Raw genomic sequence first — 22814 nt, 5'->3', positions numbered from 1 at the left:
GAACCATCGGACTACACTCAGATGATATCCGAATGTGGTGCGATTTTCATGGATCGACTGCATGGAGAAGATGAAGAAAAACATTTTTTTTCCCATCTTCTCCACATCCGATAAAATTGGAGAACACTGCTCACACTCTGTGATCAGCATGATCGATCCAGTTCTCTCGGATGAGAGACCATGCGGTAGTCTGACCTTACTCTTGGAATGCAGTCCTCCACCCTTATTGTATTCTTATAAATATAGGTCCAGTACCCAGAGTGCAGGTTGTTAACATACTTAAAGGGATTATCCACTAATCCAACATTAATGACCTATCTACAGCACAGTTATTTATATCTGTTTAGTAGGGGTCTGATATCTGGCTCCCCCACTAATCAGCTCTTACAGTGATTGGTTCTAAACATCGAATGGACCTGGAACAGCAAGTGTGTGTTCATGGCTTAGTGGCTGCTTCAGGGTACGATTTCGATATTGTTAAGGGTAGCTAATCCTTTCATGTATTAATATTTAAAGGGAATGTGTTAGCAGAGAATAACCTTCTGTTTACATCAGACTTTTGTGCTACATTAAAAAAAAAAATATATATATATATATAATACAATATTTTATTAGTGCAGTGTGTGTATATATATATATATATATATATATATATATATATATATATATATATATATATATATATATTATTGTATTGATAAAAAACAAAATAAGTAATTTTGCAGTCACCACAGTGCCCACTGGACATATTTTTGACCACATAATACTTCCTTTGATCTTTAGGAAGAAATTTAAAAAGGCTCATTATTATTAGAGGCCAGATTACAATGGATAATCCCAGGATTCACCATAAATGATACAATAGCTCCCCTACTTTTCACAATGACCTTTTCACACGCTCAATAGATGCATCAATATGAAATATGGGGATTTCCTAAAAGAACAGGATATAAATAGTCCCAATGGCCAGTGTAAAAATTGAAAAATTTCTGATTTATTTTTTTTAACACAGATTGTGATATAAAATGAAAACATTGCTATACATTTTTTTTAAAAAAAGAGCTTAGCAAAAAAGTGTTATTTAAACTACCGTATTCATCTTCTGTTGATAACCTTCCCTTTAAATTCTATAAAGTTTTTTAAAGTAGACCATAGTTTGTCTGAAATAAACCCTTTTAATATGTTGTGCTTTATGATGTAGGTAGCTCATTCTGTATACATTAATTGTCCTAAAAAATGAAATTTACAGCCAGGATCATAGTGCGCCTCATTTGCATTCGCATAGCAACTAAGGCAGCTCCAGTTTACGGGTATGTTAGTGCGCCATATTGCTGCTTACCGCATAGTGGCTTGAGAGACCATGATGTAGTTGCCCCCTTTAGTTTTGTGAGTCTAGAGCGGGAATGTCAAACTATACGGATGGCCAAAATTAAAATCTTGAACAAAGTCGCAGGCCAACCTTGACATTTATTTAAAAAATAAAGTGTTACCTTACCATCAAATATAATGATGAACCTTTTCATATGGAAACAAACTTAAAGAAGTTGTTGCATGAACAACCACAACACAGTATGATTCCCCACACTATCTTCAGGACAGTATTATGGTACCCACATATTGCACCATGCAGTATAATGGCCTCCACCTAGTGCTCCATGCAGTATAATGGCCCCACCTAGTGCTCCATACAATATAATGGCTCCCACCTAGTGCTCCATACAGTATGATGACCTCTCATAGTGCTCCATGCAGTATAATGGCCCCCACAAAGTGTTCCATATAGTATAATGGCCCTCCTAGTGCTCATTCAGTATAATGGACCCCACCTAGTGCTCCATACACTATAATGGGCCCGACAAAGTGTTCCATACAGTTTATAGTCCCCACATAAAGCTCCATCTACTATATAATTGTCTAAGGGTCACTTCTGTCTGTCTGTCTGTCACAGATATTCATTGGTCGCGGCCTCTGTCTGTCATGGAAATCCAAGTCGCTGATTGCTCGTGGCAAAACAGACACGACCAATCAGCGACGGGCACAGTCCGGCGGAAAAATGGCCGCTCCTTCCTCCCCGCAGTCAGTGCCCGCTCCGTACACTCCTCCAGTCAGCGCTCACACAGGACTAATGGCAGCGTTGACCGCGGTGTAACGCACTCGGATAATGCTATTAACCCTATGTGACCAACTTTTTTACTATTCATGCTGCCTATGCTGCATCAATAGTAAAAAAGATCTAATGTTAAAAATAATAAAAGAAATAAGAAATAGTTATATACTCGCCGTCCGTTGGATCAGTAAGAGGCCTTTCCCGATCCTCGCGACGCCCCGGTGACCGCTCCATGTATTGCAGTCTCGTGAGATGATGACGTGCGGTGTCGTGAGACCGCTTCGTCATCATCTCGCGAGACCGCAATGCACTCTTCAGACCGGAGCGCACGAGGAGCGTCGGTAACCGCTACGATCTGGGGGCCAACGGAGGGTGAGTATATATCTATTTTTTATTTTAATTCTTTTTTTTTTTAACAGGGATATGGTGCCCACATTGCTATATACTGCGTAGGCGGTGTTATATATTTTACGTGGGCTGTATTATATACTACTACGTGGCTGGGCAATATACTACTACGTGGCTGGGCAATGTACTACTACGTGGCTGGGCAATGTACTACTACGTGGCTGGGCAATGTACTACTACGTGGCTGGGCAATGTACTACTACGTGGCTGGGCAATGTACTACTACGTGGCTGGGCAATGTACTACTACGTGGCTGGGCAATGTACTACTACGTGGCTGTGCAATGGACTGCGCGGGCTATGCAATGGACTGCGCGGGCTGAGCAATGGACTGCGCGGGCTGCGCAATGGACTGCGGGGTCTGCGCAATGGACTGCGCGGGCTGCGCAATGAACTGCACGTGTGGTACTGCGCAGGCTGGGCAATATACTACGTGTCTGTGCTGTATACTACGTGGCTGGGCAATATACTACATGGGCTGTGCAATATACTATGTGGACATGCATATTCTAGAATACCGATGCGTCAGAATCGGGCCACCATCTAGTACAGTATAATGGGCTCCATATAGTGCTTCACACAGTATAATGGCCCCCACATAGTGCTCCATACAAAACTCAAAAACTCCCATCTCCTTGTTCCCCCGCTGCTCCGGTCTCTGCAGCACATCTTCTGAACCTCTGCACTGCTCGGAACAGGGGGCATGTTATAATGACGTAATCGGCCCCACTGCACAGAGACATCAGGCACAGAGGGAGAATGATGGTGGAGGGAGCGGACAGAGTTTAGCATGTGTGGTCTAGAGCTACTGTAGTGGCCATGTATAAGCCTGTACAGTGTCTGAAGGGCTGCGATCCTCACTGAATTGTAAGTGAAGTTCTTTGACATGCTGATGGGTCCTGATCATATTTCTAGGTAGAATGTGTGATTTAGTAAAAATATCAGTAGACGGAACAGAAACCAATTTCAAGTACACTAACTCTTTATGTCTCCAGTTTCAGTAATAATCCCTCCATCTTCCTGAGTTTCATGTAAACATTGTTTTTAGTGCAGAGGTTACTTCAGAGCTAAATATATCCAAGGACATGTTTTATTAAAAATGAGAGATCAGCAAAGGGCACACAGTAAGTTCTTTTGTATGAGAATAATAAATTGGTTTAATTATAAATTCTCCTTGTTTCATGGTTCTGATCCAAGGATTGTGGCCAAACTCAGGGGAGCATTCCAGGAGGGTTAGTGTAATTATAGAGACCAACAAGCCTGAAAAAATCCTGGTATTAGCTCAGCTATAGGACCCGCTTCAGTAGTTCAGCAGCTTCAACCAGAGTTGATCGGAAGCCCAAGCGACACAGTCCTCTTCCCAGATACACCAATTGGAAAATTGCAAAATGCCCAGCTGGTGGAGAGCTCATGCCAACTTTCCTGTGGATGCTCACATTTTTCTCATGCTGCTTTGCTAAAAGCTTTAATATTAGACAATGAAAATAAACATTTTGTGGCTACAACGGAAATGTCTGTAAAACTTTTGAACTGTGCAGGTGCTATGAATCTGTCCAAGAGCACACACATCTCATCGTCACTATTATATTTGTATTAATACGTGGCCATCTCTAGACTGCAGTGTTGCTTTACTGTCATGGTAGAGAAATAAAGGCGATGAAACCTAATGAAGACACAGTAGAGCTTACACATGTCACCTGCACATCCCATGGGAGATCACATAGGATACCTGATGGTATCCCATCACTTTGTGCCACAGACAAGATCAGATCTGCTATATCGTCATTCTCTTTTTTGAGTGGTGCAGCAGAGTACTGTGAAATCCCATAATCATAGTTTTTGTTATCCACAATTTTCTTTCAACATACCATTTCATAGGCATAGCAAGGGGTTTGTTTCAGGGGGGCTGAAACTTCTGAGTGGACCCCTAACCAGTTATCCCAGAATACAACTATGGTGGCGCACCCTATTAGTGGATGTACGAGAACCTCCGCAGATGACTATGCTGTTACTAAAAAAATCTCTATACAAAGACCAACACTGATATTACCACCATATGGTGACCATGTAGTGGTAGATACCAGTGCTGCAGAACATGTAGGAGATCACAGTACAGTTATATATAGTAACTTACAGCTTTTAGTCTTTTCCCTTTGATCCAGACCAACATGGCAACTTCTTCCAGCCAGGACTCTGCTGCAGAGATTACAACAGACACACCTGACTTCTCACATTTCCTGCACCATCCCCATTTATTCCCAACCTGCACAAACTCCTTATCCTGCTGATACCCAGATACTGAGCCGCTGCTGCTGTATGTGTCCCTATTACTGCACCTACTGTGTGGTACTGTGTGCCCTCTAATTTTCCTTCTATTGGAGCCCTAGCCCTTTCATTGCACTTGTAAAGTATGATATCAACAAAAGTGGCCCACAAACACTGATCGACCCCTACAATGAATTCCTCAACGCGCACCGTATAATGACCGTACCCTTCAAGTGTCCAGGAAAAGTATGGTGACCCCAACACAGTATAATCCACCAACTGCAACCCCCACATGCCTTCCGTGCAGTGCAATGGGCCTACATAAAATGTAATGGCTTCACATCTCTCTACATTGTATAATTGCCCCCACAGCCCTCCACTGAAACCTTCACACCGTATAATTGCTTGCATATAGTTTAAAAGCTCCCACATAGCCCTTCAAATATAATAGCCCCCACATAGTCCTCCATACATTATAATGCTCCCCATGGCCCATATAGTATAAAGCACCCTATGGCCCCTAAAGTATAATGCACCCCATGGCTCGTACAGTATAATGCACCCCATGGCCCGTACAGTATAATGCACCCCATGGCTCGTACAGTATAATGCACCCCATAGTCTATAATCCTCAATACAGTTTTATGGCCACCACAATCTTCCAAAAGAAAAAATAAAATAAAATACAATACTCACCTCTCCTCACTGTTCCTCCACTACTCCATTCTCTGCAGCTTGTCTTCTGAATTGTTGCACATCTCAACTTAAAGGATGCCATGAAGTGACATCACCGCCCTGAGGTGTCAGATTTCAAGGAAGAATGATGGGGGCGAAAGCGTCAACTGACGCTCCCTGCTTCATCATTTTTTTTCAACTGTATCAACAAATGCTGATAGAGTTGAACTAGCGGGGATGGGATCCCTGTGCTGGCGCTGTCACCATAGCGGTCACATTGTAGTGCAGAGAGATCGTGCCTCCCTGCTCTGCCACAGAGCTTATCTGTATCTGCGGACTGCGCATGCTTCTACGGTTAAAAGTGGAATAGCTCCGGGTGGTCTCCTCAAAGCCCGAGGATCAGGGTGGCTGCACCCTCTGCCCTCCCTGGTAGCTTGGCTACTCTACCATTTGCATCATTGACTCCTAGATTATTTTATACTTTTGAGTTTTTTATACTTATGTGCTCATCTGTATAACACTTGATAATATTGCTATAATTTAATTGTCTCTTAAAAGAAATCTGTCGGCAGGTTGTACCACCACAAAGCTCTTCCAAAGACAAGTCCAACAATACCTTTACACAGCCAGTCTGTTTCTCTTTTTTTTTTTTACAGAGAAATCAGTGTCAATCAATATGCAAATGAGGCTGAAGGACTATGGTAGATCTGAAACCCGTTACAACTACTATATTCAGTGCACAGTGCGGCCTCCACTTGTTTGACTGACTGCTCCTTTTGCCTGGAATCATCCAGAATAGAAGCTTACAGCTGTGGGCGGGGAACAGAGCTGGAGTGACAGAGGCTTAAGATCTACCTTAGTCCTTCAGTCTTATTTGCAAAGAAATTCAAATATTTATTTCTCAGTAAAAGAGGAACGGACTGGCTATTTAAAGGTATTGCTGGTAGTAATGAGCGAACATGCTGAGGTAAAGTCTTGGGTGCTAATGACATGTAGAAAAATATATTCGAGTCCCCGCAGCCGCATGTTTCGCTGCTGTTTGACAGCGGCAACATATGCAAGGATTGCCTGTTGAACAGACGCAGCACATGCAGCTGCGGGAACTCGAACATATTACTCGAGCACACACGAGATACTCTAACACTCGAGCATGCCCGGATAACGATATCTGAGCACGCTCGCTCGCTCATCTTTATTCTTGACCTTGAAAACCTTTAAAAAAAAAAAACCAAAAAAACAGCCTCATATACCAACACAAAGCTGCAGTATTGATGCACTGCAGGATGCAGCAGACCCCCACCCACGATATAGGCGGAGGCAGCACAGGTGCAATATACTTCTACCTACCAATATTGGAAGGGGTGGTTGCACACTATTAAGGCTTGTATGTGGCATTAGTTATCCAGCCTATTTATTTATATAGCACCATTAATTCCATGGTGCTGTACATGTGAAAAGGGGTTACATACAGGGTTATAGATATCGTTAACAGTAAACAGGTTTACAGTGACAGACAGGTACAGAGGGGAGAGGACCCTGACTTACATTCTTCAGGATAATGGGGAAGAGACAGGAGGTTGATGTGCTGCAAGACTGGTGTTGGTGAGGCAGCTGCTCGGGTGGTCAATGACGTGGTGGCAGCTCGGGTGGTCGGTGACGTGGTGGTATCTCGGGTGGTTGGTGACGAGGCGGCAGCTCAGGTGGTTGGTGAGGCGGCAGAATGGTTATTGTAGGCTGTAGGCTTTCCTGAAGAGATGGGTTTTCAGGTTCCATCTGAAGGATCCAAGGGTTGTGGATAATCGGATGTGTTGAGGCATGGAATTCCAGAGGATGGGGGATATTCAAGAGAAATCTTGGAGGCGGTTGTGTGAGGAACGAATAAGTGTGGGGGAGAGTAGGAGGTCTTGGGAGGATCGGAGTTTACGTGAGGGAAGATAGTGGGAGATTAGTTCAGAGATATAGGGAGGGGGCAGGTTGCCTATTAGTGATGTTCATACTGTTAGCTCAAGCAGCCTGTGTAGCTCTATATAAGTGCACCCCACAAAGATAAACACCCCAATTCCGGTGCTGCCTCAGCCTTTATCATGTGGGCCTGATGCATCCTGCGGTGCATTAATCGTGTGTCTTGCTGTTGGTAAATGACAGCCTTTTTTAGGCCGGTTTCACACGTCAGTGGCTCCGGTACGTGAGGTGACCGTTTCCTCACATACCGGAGACACTGACTCACTTAGACACATTGAAATCAATGTGTCTCTGCACATGTCAGCGTGTTTTCACAGACCGTGTGTCCGTTTGGAAAACACGGAGACATGTCAGTGTTCGTGGTTGCGCACGGATTACACGGACCCATTAAAGTCAATGGGTCCGTGTAAAACACGTACCGCACACGAACGTTGTCCGTGTGCCGTGCAGGAGACAGCGCTACAGTAAGCGCTGTCCCCCCCACGTGGTGCTGAAGCCGCCATTCATATCTTCTCTGCAGCAGCGTTTGCTGTAGAGAAGATATGAATAATCCTTTTTTTTTTTTTGTGTCTCGTGTTTATAATAAAGATCCATGTCCCCACCCCCCTCCCACCCCCTGTGCGCCCACCCGCTGTTATTAAAATACTCACCCGGCTCCCTCGCTGATGCTGCTTCCTTCAACTGTATGAGCGGTCACGTGGGGCCGCCGATTACAGTCATGAATATGCGGCTCCACCTCCCATAGGGGTGGAGCCGCATATTCATTTCTGTAATGGGCGGCCCCACGTGACCGCTCATACAGTAGAAGGTGCGGCCAGGACAGGAAGCAGCGCCAGCGAGGGAGCCGGGTGAGTATTTTAATAACAGCGGGCGGGCGCACAGGGGGTGGGAGGGGGGTTGGGACATGGATCTTTATTATAAACACGAGAAGCAAAAAAAAAAAAGGATTATTCATATCTTCTCTAAACGCTGCTGCAGAGAAGATATGAATGGCGGCTTCAGCACCAGATGCAGGAGACAGCGCTTATCTAGCACTCTCTCCTGCACGGTGTGTGTGGTACCCAGTCGGCACATGGGCGGCACACGTGTGCCACACTGATGTGCCACAGAAACGCACGGGCACACAGACACGGATAATTCCGGTACCGATTTTTTCGGTACCAGAATTAACTGGACGTGTGGGACTGCCCTTACTGTGATTGCATTTTACTTTTATGTCCTGTTTGGTGGATTGGATTAATACCTATTTGGTGTGTTGGGAGCTAGTAAATGATTTGCCCTGAGCTTTGAGTAGCTTATATAGTTCTAGTTTACAGTATGGTTTGCCGTATCATATGTCTGATAAACTGGTCAGTAAGGGTGCATAGTAACTTTATATCTTAATAAGCTTTAATATTGTGGGTTTGTATTTTAAGGTACCAAGTGTCTTCTAAGCATTCTAATTTTTTTTCCATTTTTCTTTAGGTTGAAGATGCCATGTTGATGTTTGACAAAACAACCAACAGACATAGAGGTAAGACATTATTTCACCTTGGCTTTATTCACTAGTGAGCTACGGTTGTCAGAAGAGTCATGATGAATATGGCTGGTTGTAAGTGGTGTGGTCACTGGCTTACACACACGTGATAAGTAGAGTGTATTGTTTGGTGTTCTTGGTGTGTTTGCTCACAGTTTTTGAGTGGAGGGCTAAAAAAGTCAGTTTTGTGATTATTTGACCCCTTCTGATAAGGAAAGACAGGGCACCACTGAGCCTGATTTTTGTTTTGTATCTGAAATAGATATGCATGACTTTATGAATTACTAATGTAATTCTATCATAATGGTATCCTGGCTGTGGATGTTCATGAATGGTTGCCAGCATAGTGTTTTTGTCATTCCCTTATTGGGTCTTCAGTTTGGATATGTCGATTGTTAACTGTGTGTGTTTTTCTACACATTCTCATCCAATCAATTTGCTAGTATACTTGGAGGACCCAGTTGCAGTTTAATTTCCAATTCTTCGATCAATTATGATATGGGATAATTTTGTTCTTGCCATCAAAAATACTGCAACACCCATTAGAAAAATAAAAAGGGGGATAAAGGGTAATACAGCTCCCCAGTCTAGCAGCTTGTTTGTTGGCATATCTGGAGTTATATTCCTGCTGTACGGAAGTTACTGGACCAAGGAACATTGGTAATAAATCCAATAAGTAGGTCAAATTCCAGTATCTGGTGTAAAATATTTTTTTTTTATTCTTTCATGATTAAAAATACATATTTCCATGTGGTCAGAATCAGATCGTAGGCTTTTTTTTTAGTGTATGCACCCCTAGTCATAGTTCCTGATTAAAAACCCTCATCCATATTGAACTTAAGTCAGACGAACCCTTTGATATTGGTAGAATCTGTCGATAGTCAAATGTGTATGGGACCTCATGACTAGAGTTGAGCAAATGTTGCTGAATTCAGTTTGGATTGTGATCGCTGGCGAATACCGTATTTGCAATATTCGCCGAACGTCATTGGAGTCAGTGGGACTAGAGTTGAGCGAATATGTTTGGAACTGATTGTTAAACATAAATTCGGCATGAATTTGGTGCAAAAATGGCACGGATACGGCAAATTCTGATACGTCAATCGTTTCCGAACATATTCACTCAACTCTTCTCGTGACCCTCCCCAGACAGATGTTATAGGGGAAGAAAAGGTTCCTGTCTAGTGGCTTATAATAGCCAATTCTTTTGTCCTTCATGAAGATGATTTTGGCAGTGCCTTTCTTATAGCCAACACAGGATTGCCTGGCTGAGCATTCCTGTTTATAATTGAGACTTGGGAAATTGACTGAACATGCTAGTATTTGAAAGACCGCTATCTATTGTTTATTGAGGCCTTAAAGGGGTATTCTCATGTTATTAAATTGCTTTAGTTAGACAGCATGAAAATAAGTTCATAATGACTTCATTTTTCTACCTCATTTTGATCTTTTATGAAAGCTTTTATAATTACATACTATACAGCTTGTTAACCATGGAGTTCAGCCACTAGAGCATATGGAAGTCTGCTTACGATTCGGGAGAGGAGTTAACTCCTAACATCTCAGTCAGCTCACTCTAGTCCATCAAATTCTGTTAAGCAGTTAGTTGCTCACCATCTTCCCCCTCCCTCTCAGCTCCTGAGCTGTTACTAGTCCTGTAAAATCACCAGCCTCCACTATGGACTGTACACCTAATCACGGCTCTCACTTTCCTGAAGGATGCGCTTGGTCAAATGCACTGTTATCTCTAAATATGGTGATAATATTGTAGACTGAAAACAATAAGACCATTAAGGGACAGCAGCAGGTTAAGTCCGCCCCCCCCCCCCCCCCCCCCCTTCCAGTGCAATTACACACAGACCGAAACTTCCCCAAGCAACCAGGAAGTAAGAAGACTGCATAGTTCTGAGCTGCTCAAGAGAGAACTTTAGAATGCCCCTTTAAGGATGAACTCGCCAGAAATGCGTATCCCCTACTTATGACCACAACACATGGATATATGGGTTTTTAATCATAACTGAAGAGGATTGAAGGTACTGAAATTGTATCTTTTTTTTTTAGACCACATTCAAGTCAATGGTATCTGTCAAGCTGTACCATCATGTGTTCCCAAAAAGCAACCATGGTGCTAGCATGAATAGATTCTAACTAGTAATGTGTACAATATATTCTTTACATACTGTATTTTTTTTTAATTTGTTAAATAAAACTGAAAATCACCGATAGCCAAGTGATTTGTTATATATGATCACTGTATATCGTTTCTCACATAAGCATGAAATATTGCAGTGATGTCCACCATGATTTACAGAGGCTTCGTGACTGGATTATATCGAGCAGACTTAATTTTTCTTGTATCCTTGTGGTCTCGTTTGCATATTTAATCCATAAAAAGTCCTGTGAATCAGGTGCACACAGGGCAGTGTTTATAACTTCTGTTATTAAGATCTTCAGGAAAGGAAATCATGAACTACCATAGGAGATGCATGTAATAACAGGGAAATGTTTCATGCAAGCAGCGCATGGAAATGGCTTATCCATTTCCGCAAGCTCTGTTTAAAGGTCTTCAACTTCATGGTGTGACAGCCAGAACAAGTCATAACATTCAGATGTTTTACAGATCGAGTATTCATTTTCCTAATATATACACAGGCCTATGACTATCCCTGCTTTTACGCATGTATTGTACTTCTGAGATAACTGAGCTGAATCTTGTATGTTTTGATAAGTGACTGTTTGCCTAAAATGAACTAAAATTATATAGTGTGAGCAATGACTAACAAGAATATCCTCCAAACACTGGGATTACAGGATTGAAATTCTCTAATCATATGTGTTGTCAGATAGTGACAGCATCGGGAATTGCTTTATTTGCCCAAGATTCCTCTCATGCATGCTAGGCTCCTGAAAACATACATATATATCTCATCCAGGAAAGTTTGGTGAGGAGTAAGGAATCTGGGATTGATTGGCAGGTCCCTGTCCATCGGCCATGTCCGTAATCTATGGCGGATGGCTAAGAGCTCTGAGAAGCGCCGCTTACTTGAAGGCAATGTCATCAGTGCAGTGGTTCACACATGTGACGTCATGCCAGGCTGAGTGATTAGAAGAAATACGGATGCAATCTCGTAAGAGAGTTCTCTGGGTTCCTGAGCAGCTGCGACAGATGGCTGATGGACCGGGTCCTGGAAATAGATTCACATCAACTCTATTGGATATCGCTATCAAAGTATAGTTTGTTGGGGCTTGTAATTCCTGTTTTCGGGCCTGGATTTTTATGCAATGATCGGCAGATTTGGTATTGGGCCTGATCTTCCCTTCCTGGCCTAGTTTTCTCTGTAGCTCTGTCAGTCCAGTTGTTAGACTTGATTATTACTAGATACAGCGCCGGCTCCAGGCTTTTGAGGGCCTCGGGCGAAAGAGTCTCAGTGGGCCCCCCCTTTAACACATACCACGATTCATGATAGCATATAAACACAGCCATGTAGTATATAACACAGCCCACGTAGTATATAGCACAGCCACATAGTATATAACACGGACAATGTAGTTTTTATAACAGCAATCTAGTATATAGCCCAGCCCATGTAGTATATAACACGGCCCACGTAGTATATAGAACAGCCATGTAGTATATAGAGACACTTGCCCCATATAGTGCTGCACAAACGTTATGGCCCCAAAGATGCTTCATACAGACACTTGCCCCATTATAGTGCTGCACAAACGTTATGGCCCCATAGATGCTCCATACAGACACTTGCCCCATATAGTGCTGCACAAACGTTATTGCCCCATAAGATGCTCCATACAGACACTTGCCCCATTTGCTGTTGCTGCGATCAAAAAAAAAATCACATACTAACCTCTCGTCGCTCAGGCCCCCGGCACTTTCAATATTCACCTGCTCCTCGTTCCAGCCGCCGCTCCATCTTCTTCAGCGTTTTCTGCACTAACGTTCAGGCAGAGGTCTCGCACTAACCACGTCACCGTGCCCTCTGACCTCAGCGTCACTGCAGAAGACACTGAAGACTGAGCAGCGGCTGGAACGAGGAGCAGGTGAATATCACGCAGCACTGCGCTCCCCTCCCTGTTATACTCACCTGCTCCTGGCACGGTGCAGTCCCTGCTTCCCGGCGCCGGCAGCTTCTTCCTATAGTGAGTGGTCACTGTTACTGCTCATTACAGTAATGAATATGCGGCTCCACCCTTATGGGAGGTGGAACCGCATATTCATTACTGTAATGAGTGGTACAATGTGACCGCTCAGTACAGGAAGAAGCTGGGGAGCGGGGGATCTGCAGGGACCTGCAGGGACCGCGCCAGGAGCAGGTGATTATAACTAGACAGCCCCTGCTCCCCTTCCACTGCCGAGTCAGCTGCATGATGTGCCGCTAGCTGAGGGCCCCTGGGGGAGCGGTGGTCCTAGGCACTGGCAGCTGCCTGCCCCTAACGCCGGCCTTGAATGGGCCCCCCTGTCTCGCCTGGACCCCGGCACTTACCCGGGTGCTGACGCCGGCCCTAAATGCAGTGTATTGTAAGCGCTTTTCTTTGCTGGTTCCCTATGGATATTCCTTTAGACGATCCTTAAGTTTGTACATACAGTTTTCCGCCATAGCAGTGTTAATATATCAGACTGTAGCTGAGAAGCTGTGTAAATGTGATAATAAATGTCGCCAATGAAACGTCTGACTTGGGAGCCAAAATCTTCTTAAAATAAAATTAGTGTTAATGCTGTGCTTTCCCCCAATTACAGTAGATAAATACTAATCGAGCAGGGAAATGATCTACTGTTGCCGTTGAGCTACAGTACACTGTTCGGCTGGAAAATGTGTTTGAAGTCCCTTTTGGCAGACTTTACAGCAATCAAATAGAAGTTTGGAATGCAAGGTTGGGATATAAATCTATGCAATTGACTGATTCTATTACTTACAAACACATAGTCGCGCCAGTGAAATGTTGGGTGCCAGCAACGCTGTAAGAACACGAGTTGTATTCTCGTGGGATAAGAGCGAGGAAAGCCTGTAACACACGCACTGACAGGTGGAATAAATGGGTTTCGGCAGTAGTATAGTTTGTGTTTTTAGGTTCTAAGGACATGTTCACATGGAAGAACTTTGATGTGGATTTTGGTGCATGTTCCACACCAGAAGCTGAGTGAAATCCACCTTAAAACCTCCTTCAATGGCAAATCCACATCCTAGTTGCTCTGAATATCCATAGAAGAAATCCAAGGGGCGCTGTTTTCATGTTTTATTTTTTTTACTTGAAGAAAGTGTACCTTGTAAACACAAATGTAATGGCCTCTAAACTTGTGCATTAAAGTATTTAGTATTTTTGTAAAACTGCTCTCGGCTTGGTTAAACAGGCTTTGCAAAGCTGAGCTAAATTGAAGCATCGGATAGCATTAGGGGTAAAGCCAAAGTAGAGGGCAGAACAAAAATATCAAAATCTGCTAATCTGTTACAAAGTATACCATACGATTAGAATATACAGTTTAGAGATCACTGACCCATACGAACATATTAAAGGGAATCTGTCAGAAGGTATGAGAGCAGCATAATGTAGGAGCAGGGACCCTAACTCCAGGGATGTGTCACTTATTAGGCTGTGTTGTAGTTTCAATACAATCATTGTTTTATCAGCATGAGATTATCACTGCAGACTAGGTGTTCTATATACCCCAGTCCAGCTAATTTGTGTAACCCCGCCCCCACCACTGATTGGAAGCTTCCTGCTAATCAGGGGTGTGGGCGGGGTTATACACAGCTCCGGATTCTGACCACTGCTACATCTACAGTAGCGGAAAATGGAGATTCTGTCAAAACTGCAGCAGCAGTCCAAGTGGCACATAACTGAAATCAGGTTCTTTGGCCCTACATCATGCAACCCTCAGATTCTAAGACCTGCTGACAGATTACCGTTAAGCTGACTATGCACATAAGATAGAGTACAGACCAAAAGTTTGGACACACCTTCTCATTTAAAGATTTTTCTGTATTTTCATGACTATGAAAATTGTACATTCACACTGAAGGCATCAAAACTATGAATTAACACATGTGGGATTATATACTTAACAAAAAAGTGTGAAACTGAATATGTCTTATATTCTAGGTTCTTCAAAGTAGCCATCTTTTGCTTTGATGACTGCTTTGCACACTCTTGGCATTCTCTTGATGGACTTCAAGAGGTATTCACCGGCAATGGTCTTCCAACAATCTTAAAGGAGATCCCAGAGATGCTTTGCACTTGTTTGCCCTTTTGCCTTTACTCTGCGGTCCAGCTCACCCCAAACCATCTCGATTGGGTTCAAGTCTGGTGACTGTGGAGGCCAGGTCATCTGGCGTAGCACCCCATCACTCTCCTTCTTGGTCAAATGGCCCTTACACAGCCTGGAGGTGTGTTTAGGGTCATTGTCCTGTTGAAAAATAAATGATTTTCCAACTAAACGCAAACCGGATGGAATAGCATGCCACTGCAAGATGCTGTGGTAGCCATGCTGGTTCAGTATGCCTTCAATTTTGAATAAATCCCCAACAGTGTCACCAGCAAACACCCCCACACCATCACACCTCGTCCTCCATGCTTCACGGTGGGAACCAGGCATGTAGAGTCCATCCGTTCACCTCTTCTGCGTCGCACAAAGACACGGTGGTTGGAACCAAAGATCTCAAATTTGGACTCATCAGACGAATGGACAGATTTCCACTGGTCTAATGTCCATTCCTTGTGTTCTTTAGCCCAAACAAGTCTATTATGCTTGTTGCCTGTCCTTAGCAGTGGTTTCCTAGCAGCTATTTTACCATGAAGGCCTGCTGCACAAAGTCTCCTCTTAACAGTTGTTGTAGAGATGTGTCTGCAGCTAGAACTCTGTGTGGCATTAACCTGGTCTCTAATCTGAGCTGCTGGTAACCTGCTATTTCTGAGGCTGGTGACTCGGATAAACTTATCCTCAGAAGCAGAGGTGACTCTTGGTCTTCCTTCCCTGGGGTGGTCCTCATGTGAGCCAGTTTCTTTGTAGCGCTTGATGGTTTTTGCAACTGCACTTGGGGACACTTTCAAAGTTTTTCCAATTTTTTGGACTGACTGACCTTCATTTCTTAAAGTAATGATGGCCACCCGTTTTTCTTTACTTAGCTGCTTTTTTCTTGCCATAATACAAATTCTACCAGTCTATTCAGTAGGACTATCATCTGTGTATCCACCAGACTTCTGCACAACACAACTGATGGTCCCAACCCCATTTATAAGGCAATAAATTCCACTTATTAAACCTGACCGGGCACACCTGTGAAGTGAAAACCATTTCTGGTGACTACCTCTTGAAGCTCATCAAGAGAATGCCAAGAGTGTGCAAAGCGGTCATCAAAGCAATAGGTGGCTACTTTGAAGAACCTAGAATATAAGACATAATTTCAGTTGTTTCACACTTTTTTGTTAAGCATGTAATTCCACATGTGTTAATTCATAGTTTTGATGCCTTCAGTGTGAATGTACCATTTTCATAATCATGAAAATACAGAAAAATCTTTAAATGAGAAGGTGGCCCTCCTAATTTACAGGTGCATGCCTCCAGAAGCACTGGTTGGGCGCAACGTACTGGTGACTGCAACGTACTGGCGACTGCAACGTACTGGCGACTGCAACGTACTGGCGACTGCAACGTACTGGCGACTGCAACGTACTGGCGACTGCAACGTACTGGTGACTGCAACGTGCTGGTCGCTGCGACATACCGGTCACTACAACGGCAGTTTGCAATTTTCACTCGGCAACATTCATTGCTGCTTGTTTCTTGAAAATACCCATAAAGTCAAAATTGTCACTACATCTGTAGGTAAATTCCCCAAGGGGTATAGTTTCCAACATGGGGTCACTTTAGGGAGGGGATTCTGCTCTTCTAGCAATTAGGGGCTCTGTATATGGAGTCCGCAAACTATTCTAGGAAAATCTGGGCTCCAGGAGGCAAATTGCGCTCCGTTCCTTCCGAGTCTCTCTGTATGACATTTTACCACTAACTTGAAGTACAATATGTTGCGAGAAAACAATTTCAGAATCAATTGGATCCATTGAAGCGTTCCAGAGTTATTACCTCATAAAGGGACAGTGGTCAGAATTGTAAAAAATGGCCTGGTCATTAAAATGCAAACCACCCTCGGGGGTAAAGGGGTTAAACACGCTGTTCAATTCAAGCTGTCAAATAGAACGTGAACCCCAACGGGATGAGTTCTAACCGAATAGGGCTTGAGACTAGTTAATTGTAGCAACGCTCCGTCTTGTGATCTCTTAACTCATGCTTTAATAATTTATTACAAGTGTGGCTCTGCGTAGCGTACATAAATTTTTGTACTGCTAATATTTTAGTTTAAATACAAGATCCCCTGCGTTTTTCCGACTGTTTAATTGCTTCAGCTCCTTCCTGTGCTCTAAAAAAAAAACAGCCATGCGTGCCGCCGGAGCATGCCATCTTCTTGCTCTGCATTAAAGGGTTACCCTGCAGACTGCTGCTCGCAGCAGCTTCGAACAATAGGTGGGAATAGCTGAGTGGCTAAAGTCTGACAATTCCCCCACTCTGTCAGGTAACAAAGCATAGAAGGTTTCCTTTTAATTAGGTTGATTAATTATGAAGCATGGAGGGAGAAGTCCTGATTCAGCCCGTGTATTTATATATGAGCAGCTTTGAAAAGGCTGGGGGGCTCGGGAAGGCACCTGGCACCTGGAGTTCAGCAGGACGACACTGGTTCTGTTGAGGGACAATATGGGAACATTTCTAAATAAAGCGTCCTAAATGTGGCTGCACATTTCATTATGTCTTTGTATCGATATAAACAAGTTGTCATTTTGCTGCTTTAACAGCTGCTAACTTGTAAATGAATGTGAATGCCATCGTCATAACCATTCTCTTCCTGCAATTGGATGGTGCCCCATTACACATTCTGATCCATGTTCCAGCTGGCAATGCCTATATGACAATTTGTAAGAGCTTTTTTTCCTGGTTCTCTTTATTTTTTTTAATTTTTTTTTTTTAATAGGAACAGTTTGATAACACAAAATTGTAAAAGGTTAATATGTAGAGCATTTGAGTTTCACACGTCACTGAGCGACAGATGTGCCTTTCTAGCGCTCACCACAATAACTAAATGTACTCACTGTGGCGGGAGTCGCCATCGACACACACAAACCTACGGTAACTCAACGATATGTCAAACCCTTCTGTCTCGGCAAAGACTCGATCTCTTACTTAGTCATGTCTCTGATTACCCTGACGTGCTACATAATTTATAGGATTCCCTTTTTAAATACAAAAGAATATCAATTGTTAGTATTTCCGAAACCTATGGATTTAGCACATGTATACGAAAATTTTATAGAAATGTTATTTTGCCTCTGGTTCAGATGAATAAGATGATTGAACAAACTAAACTGGAATAGAATAGTCACAATAACATGTCTTATGCAAAACGTAGATTTTATGTCTTAATTCAAATAAAAAAAAAGTTAACAAAAAATGGTTTTCTAATTTTCTATTTTTGAATCACATTGTTCCTTTTTCATAACCCTAAATGAGCATAGAGCAATCTGCCTGGGAAATGTTGGTGAAAGAATCGATATTTGAACATTTAGATGATGTTCCTGAATTCACTCCCAGAAAGGGCCGTTCCCTTGGCTTTGAAATTTCAGGGACTGAAGATAAAGAACCAAAGCATAGCTTGTATCTAAGGCCTTAGTATATTGAATTCTATCAGTTTTCTTATAGTTTGGAACTACTGAGGGCCAGTGGGTTTTGTTTTTGTGGGGGGTTTCACACTTAAAAAAAAAAAATAAAAAATCCGCAAATATATAAATTGACTCTTTTGAGTTGTATTCTTGTATTCCTAATTTCCTGATTTCACGCAGGTAGAAATTGTATGTTTCCTTATGCTAGGAGGCCACTTGGGAGCTTGAAACTAATGTTCTCAAGTCCTTTGCTAATAGAGAATGAATGGGCTGTTTGTCACACGCAGTCCTTTGAGGATTCTTGGATCTCAGTACTCAAGATTTTAGCCACGCGAGACATTATGTGTCTATTATACCTTGTTTTTCAGGTACTAAGCTTTACACAACTTAAAATGGATGATATTGTCCTCTTACATGTATTTAAATAGTTTGATGAGGCACACTATTAACAAAGGCAGTTGTGGCCAGGCTTGGACTGGCCCACAGGAGAATGCCCCGGTGGGCGCTCTACTCCACCTCTGAGAAGTAGTTGGCACAATACATTGATATTTACATAAGAGATGACTGCTGCTACTGATAAGATTCTGTGTGGGTGGGAGGAGAGAGAAGGAAGGAACTAGAGCCAGAGCTCGGAAATTAGAATTTTGATAATTGCTGATCAATTTCGCCAGAGAAACAAGCAGATTTGTCTGATAAGATATATTGCAAAGTTGCTTATTTTCAGGTATACTATTGATTTATGAAATGAAAATTAAATAGTTACTCTTTAAGAATTTATAAATGTTTTGGAAACATTGGCTACAAGGCCAAAAGTTATGTATAATCAGCTTGTCTATGGAAGAGGCATGCTGCCATCTATTTATGCGTATCTCGTCCTGGATGTGCTATTAAGACGACGTCCTTGTAGTTGTGGTCCCTGAGATTTTAGGTCAGGGAAAAGCCGCATATGCATGATACAAGCAATTTTATATTGTGTGTATTCTAGAAATTTCATCTTTTAATAGTATTATGTTGCATTTAAAGCACATGTCACTAAGGCTATGTTCACATTTGCGCCTTGCGGCGCAGGGTCGTCGACGCATTCCGACGCATGCGTCATGCGCCCTATCTTTAACATGGGGGGCGCATGGACATGTGCCGGTATGCGTTGTACTGCGTTTTACGAAGCATGCATCATATAGACGCACAGACAGGGCGCAGAGGACACTACTTGTAGCGTTTTCTCTGCGCCAAAATTCCTGTTCTGCTTTCTTATGACAACGCATGCGTCGCAAAATGCAGCGTTGTGCACATGCGTTGTTGGTTGCGTCGCCGACGCTGCGCCCAACAACGCAAATGTGAACGTAGCCTAACACACCATCCAGGGTCTGATGAAGACCGTTTCATTTTACGGTAGGTTCACACTTTGGATATTGGCTGAGAATTTTTGCACATCGTACCTCGGCTTGATTCTGCACAAAGACTTGACATGCTACACATATTAAAATATTGCTTTGCAGGTAGCTTTGTGCCCAGAATTTTTTAAGTGAAGATGAGATGTATTATGATCTCATTTATTTACTTAAAATGTATTAGGCTGCATGTAAATTTGGCACAAAATGATTAGCATGTGAATGTAGCCTTGTGGTGCACATTCACGTCACTGCTCACCAGTAGTGGATGCAAAGATGATTGACTGCTACATTCACTAGTTGCCCTTAAATTATTAACTCTGTATATCTGGATCAATTAGCAGTTGGGTTAATGCACAAATGTCATATTCTGGTCACAGGCCAAATTTGTGCCGCAGTGTGAGTATATTTGACCTGCGACACTGGGCGGGGCCTCCTAGCATATTTAGTCCACAATGATGGGCTGGAAACCTGCCCGGCATCACACTTTAGCCTGACATTGCAATTTAACCTGGCATGACACTTTCAACTACATTGGCATTTTAGATGTTTATACAGTTGAAAGCAATGTTGGAGGAATGAGCGTCAGCTGATACTCCTTTTCCCATCATTCACCTCTGCTTCTGATGTCTCAACTCAGCGGGTGTGATGCCATTACAATGCGCCCACTATCATACTTTATGGAGCACTATGTGGGCCCATTATACTGTATGGAGCACTGTGTGTAGCAAATGATACTGCATGGAGCACTATATAGGGCCTTTATACCATATGGAGCACTATGTGGTTCCATTATACTATATGGTACATTATGTGGGGCCATTATACTGTCTGGAGCACTAGGTAGGGCCATTATACCATATGGAGCACTATGTGGGACATTATACTGTATGGAATATTATGTTGGGCCATTATATCGTCTGGAGCAATAGGTAGGGCCATTATATTCTATGGCACATTATGTGGGATCAGTATACTGTATGGAGCACTATGTGGAGCCATTATACTGTATGGAAGGCAATACAGGGCCTCATTATACTGTATGGTGGATTATGTGGGCCCATTATACTGTATAGAACATTTTTTTATGGCAGTTATACTATATGGAAGGCTATGTGGAGATTACAGTTGGGGAATCATGCTGTGATGGGGTTACCATTCTTTTTGAGGGGATATAGGGAGGGGAGTACAATCTGGTTATCATTGCGTGTATGTGGAGGAATTCACTGTAAGGGTATCATACTGTTTGGGGGCACTTTAGTTTACATCATACTTTATCTGTATTATTCCAGGTTTTTTATGCTTCATTTCAGATTTAAATTAGACCATTTAACCAAATGCTTTTTACTGCTCTTACATAATATATTATTCCAATATTTTATTCTAAGATCTATTATTTAAAATGTACTTTTATTTTTGGAACAACCCCTTTAAATGCATTTCCATATGAAAAAGTTCATCATTATGTTTGATAAGGAAAAAGTTCTTCAATTGTAGACTCTTTTTTTTAAAAATAAATATCCAGGTTGGGCCGTGATTTTGTCCAAGTTTTCTAATTTTGGCCCTCTGTGTATTTGAGTTTGACATCCCTTGATATAATGGAATATGCTGTAGCTCTAGTTAGAACGTTCATATCTATCTATGAGCGTATGCCATGCCTGACTCACAGATCCAAGTAGCTTTCCCTTTCATGTCCACCTGAGAGGGTGTCACTATGCTGAGTGGATCTGTGAGACCTAAATGTTGTACACTGAAGCAAGCAGCTGTGATGTGGAAAGAGGGAGCAGCTGTGAAAGTAAAATTAGTAATTCTATAAAGGAATTAGATTGATAAATAATAAAATGGTTTATTAACAGCAGATGCTTACAAGGTCAAAGAATTTTGATTAAAATCATAAAATGGGCGTACACTGAGTAAATTTTCCAGATGATGGTGTACATTGGACAGTGCTGCTTGTCATGTCCCTACCAGCCACATATTCTATTGCCTAGGCTTGCTCTATCCTTTCCTGGTACACCTACAATACTGTGCAAAATGTTTAGGCAGGTGTGAAAAAAGTGCTTTAACATAATAAAACTTTCAAAAATAGAAGTGTTAATATTTTATTTTTATCAATTAACAAAATGCAAAGTGGATGAACAAAACCTGTGTCCGCCCTTTGCCTTCAAAACAGCATCAATTCTTCTTGGTACACTTGCCCAGAGTTTTTGATGGAACTCTGTGAAAGGTTGTTCCAAACATATTGGAGAACTAACTACACATCTACTGTAAATGTAAACTTGTGCAAATCCTTCTGTCTTCTGTCTCCAATGTAATTCCAGACATACTCATGTTGAGATAAGGTCTCTATGGTGGCCATATCATCACTTCCAGGACCCCTTGATCTTCTTTATGCTTGATAGTTCTTAATGACGTTCATTGTTTGTTTGATAACTTGAAATAAACTTGAAAACAACCTAAAACATTTGCACTAAGCCTTTTTCACATGTCTGGTTTTTATATCAGTATGCGATACGTTTTTTAAGGACCGCAAATACGAACATTCGCACACCCATTGTGTTCGCACTGCACGTGTGAAAAACCCGCAGAAATGTCAGGTTTTTTTAGTGTGTCCGAACAACCCCTTCTTAACCCCTTCCCGACCTGTGACACAGCGTATGCGTCATGAAAGTCGGTGCCAATCCGACCTGTGACGCATATGCTGTGTCACAGAAAGATCGCGTCCCTGCAGATCGGGTGAAAGGGTTAACTCCCATTTCACCCGATCTGCA

At 42.5% G+C, this 22814-nt stretch overlaps 1 protein-coding gene across 7 annotated transcripts in view; it reads left to right on the top strand.

Moving 5' to 3' along the window:
• The window catches only part of MSI2 (musashi RNA binding protein 2), a 973036-nt gene that overhangs the window by 423257 nt on the left and 526965 nt on the right, over nucleotides 1-22814 (top strand). For all 7 annotated transcript variants that reach the window (XM_069757787.1, XM_069757784.1, XM_069757786.1 and 4 more), the window contains exon 7: nucleotides 8881-8929. In XM_069757787.1, the coding sequence (XP_069613888.1) occupies nucleotides 8881-8929 (49 nt within the window). The remainder of the gene's footprint in view (nucleotides 1-8880; nucleotides 8930-22814) is intronic.

Source organism: Ranitomeya imitator, chromosome 3 (genome assembly GCF_032444005.1).
Source record: "Ranitomeya imitator isolate aRanImi1 chromosome 3, aRanImi1.pri, whole genome shotgun sequence".
NCBI classification, from domain to species: Eukaryota; Metazoa; Chordata; class Amphibia; order Anura; family Dendrobatidae; genus Ranitomeya; species Ranitomeya imitator.
This window is presented reverse-complemented; position numbering and strand designations above follow the sequence as displayed.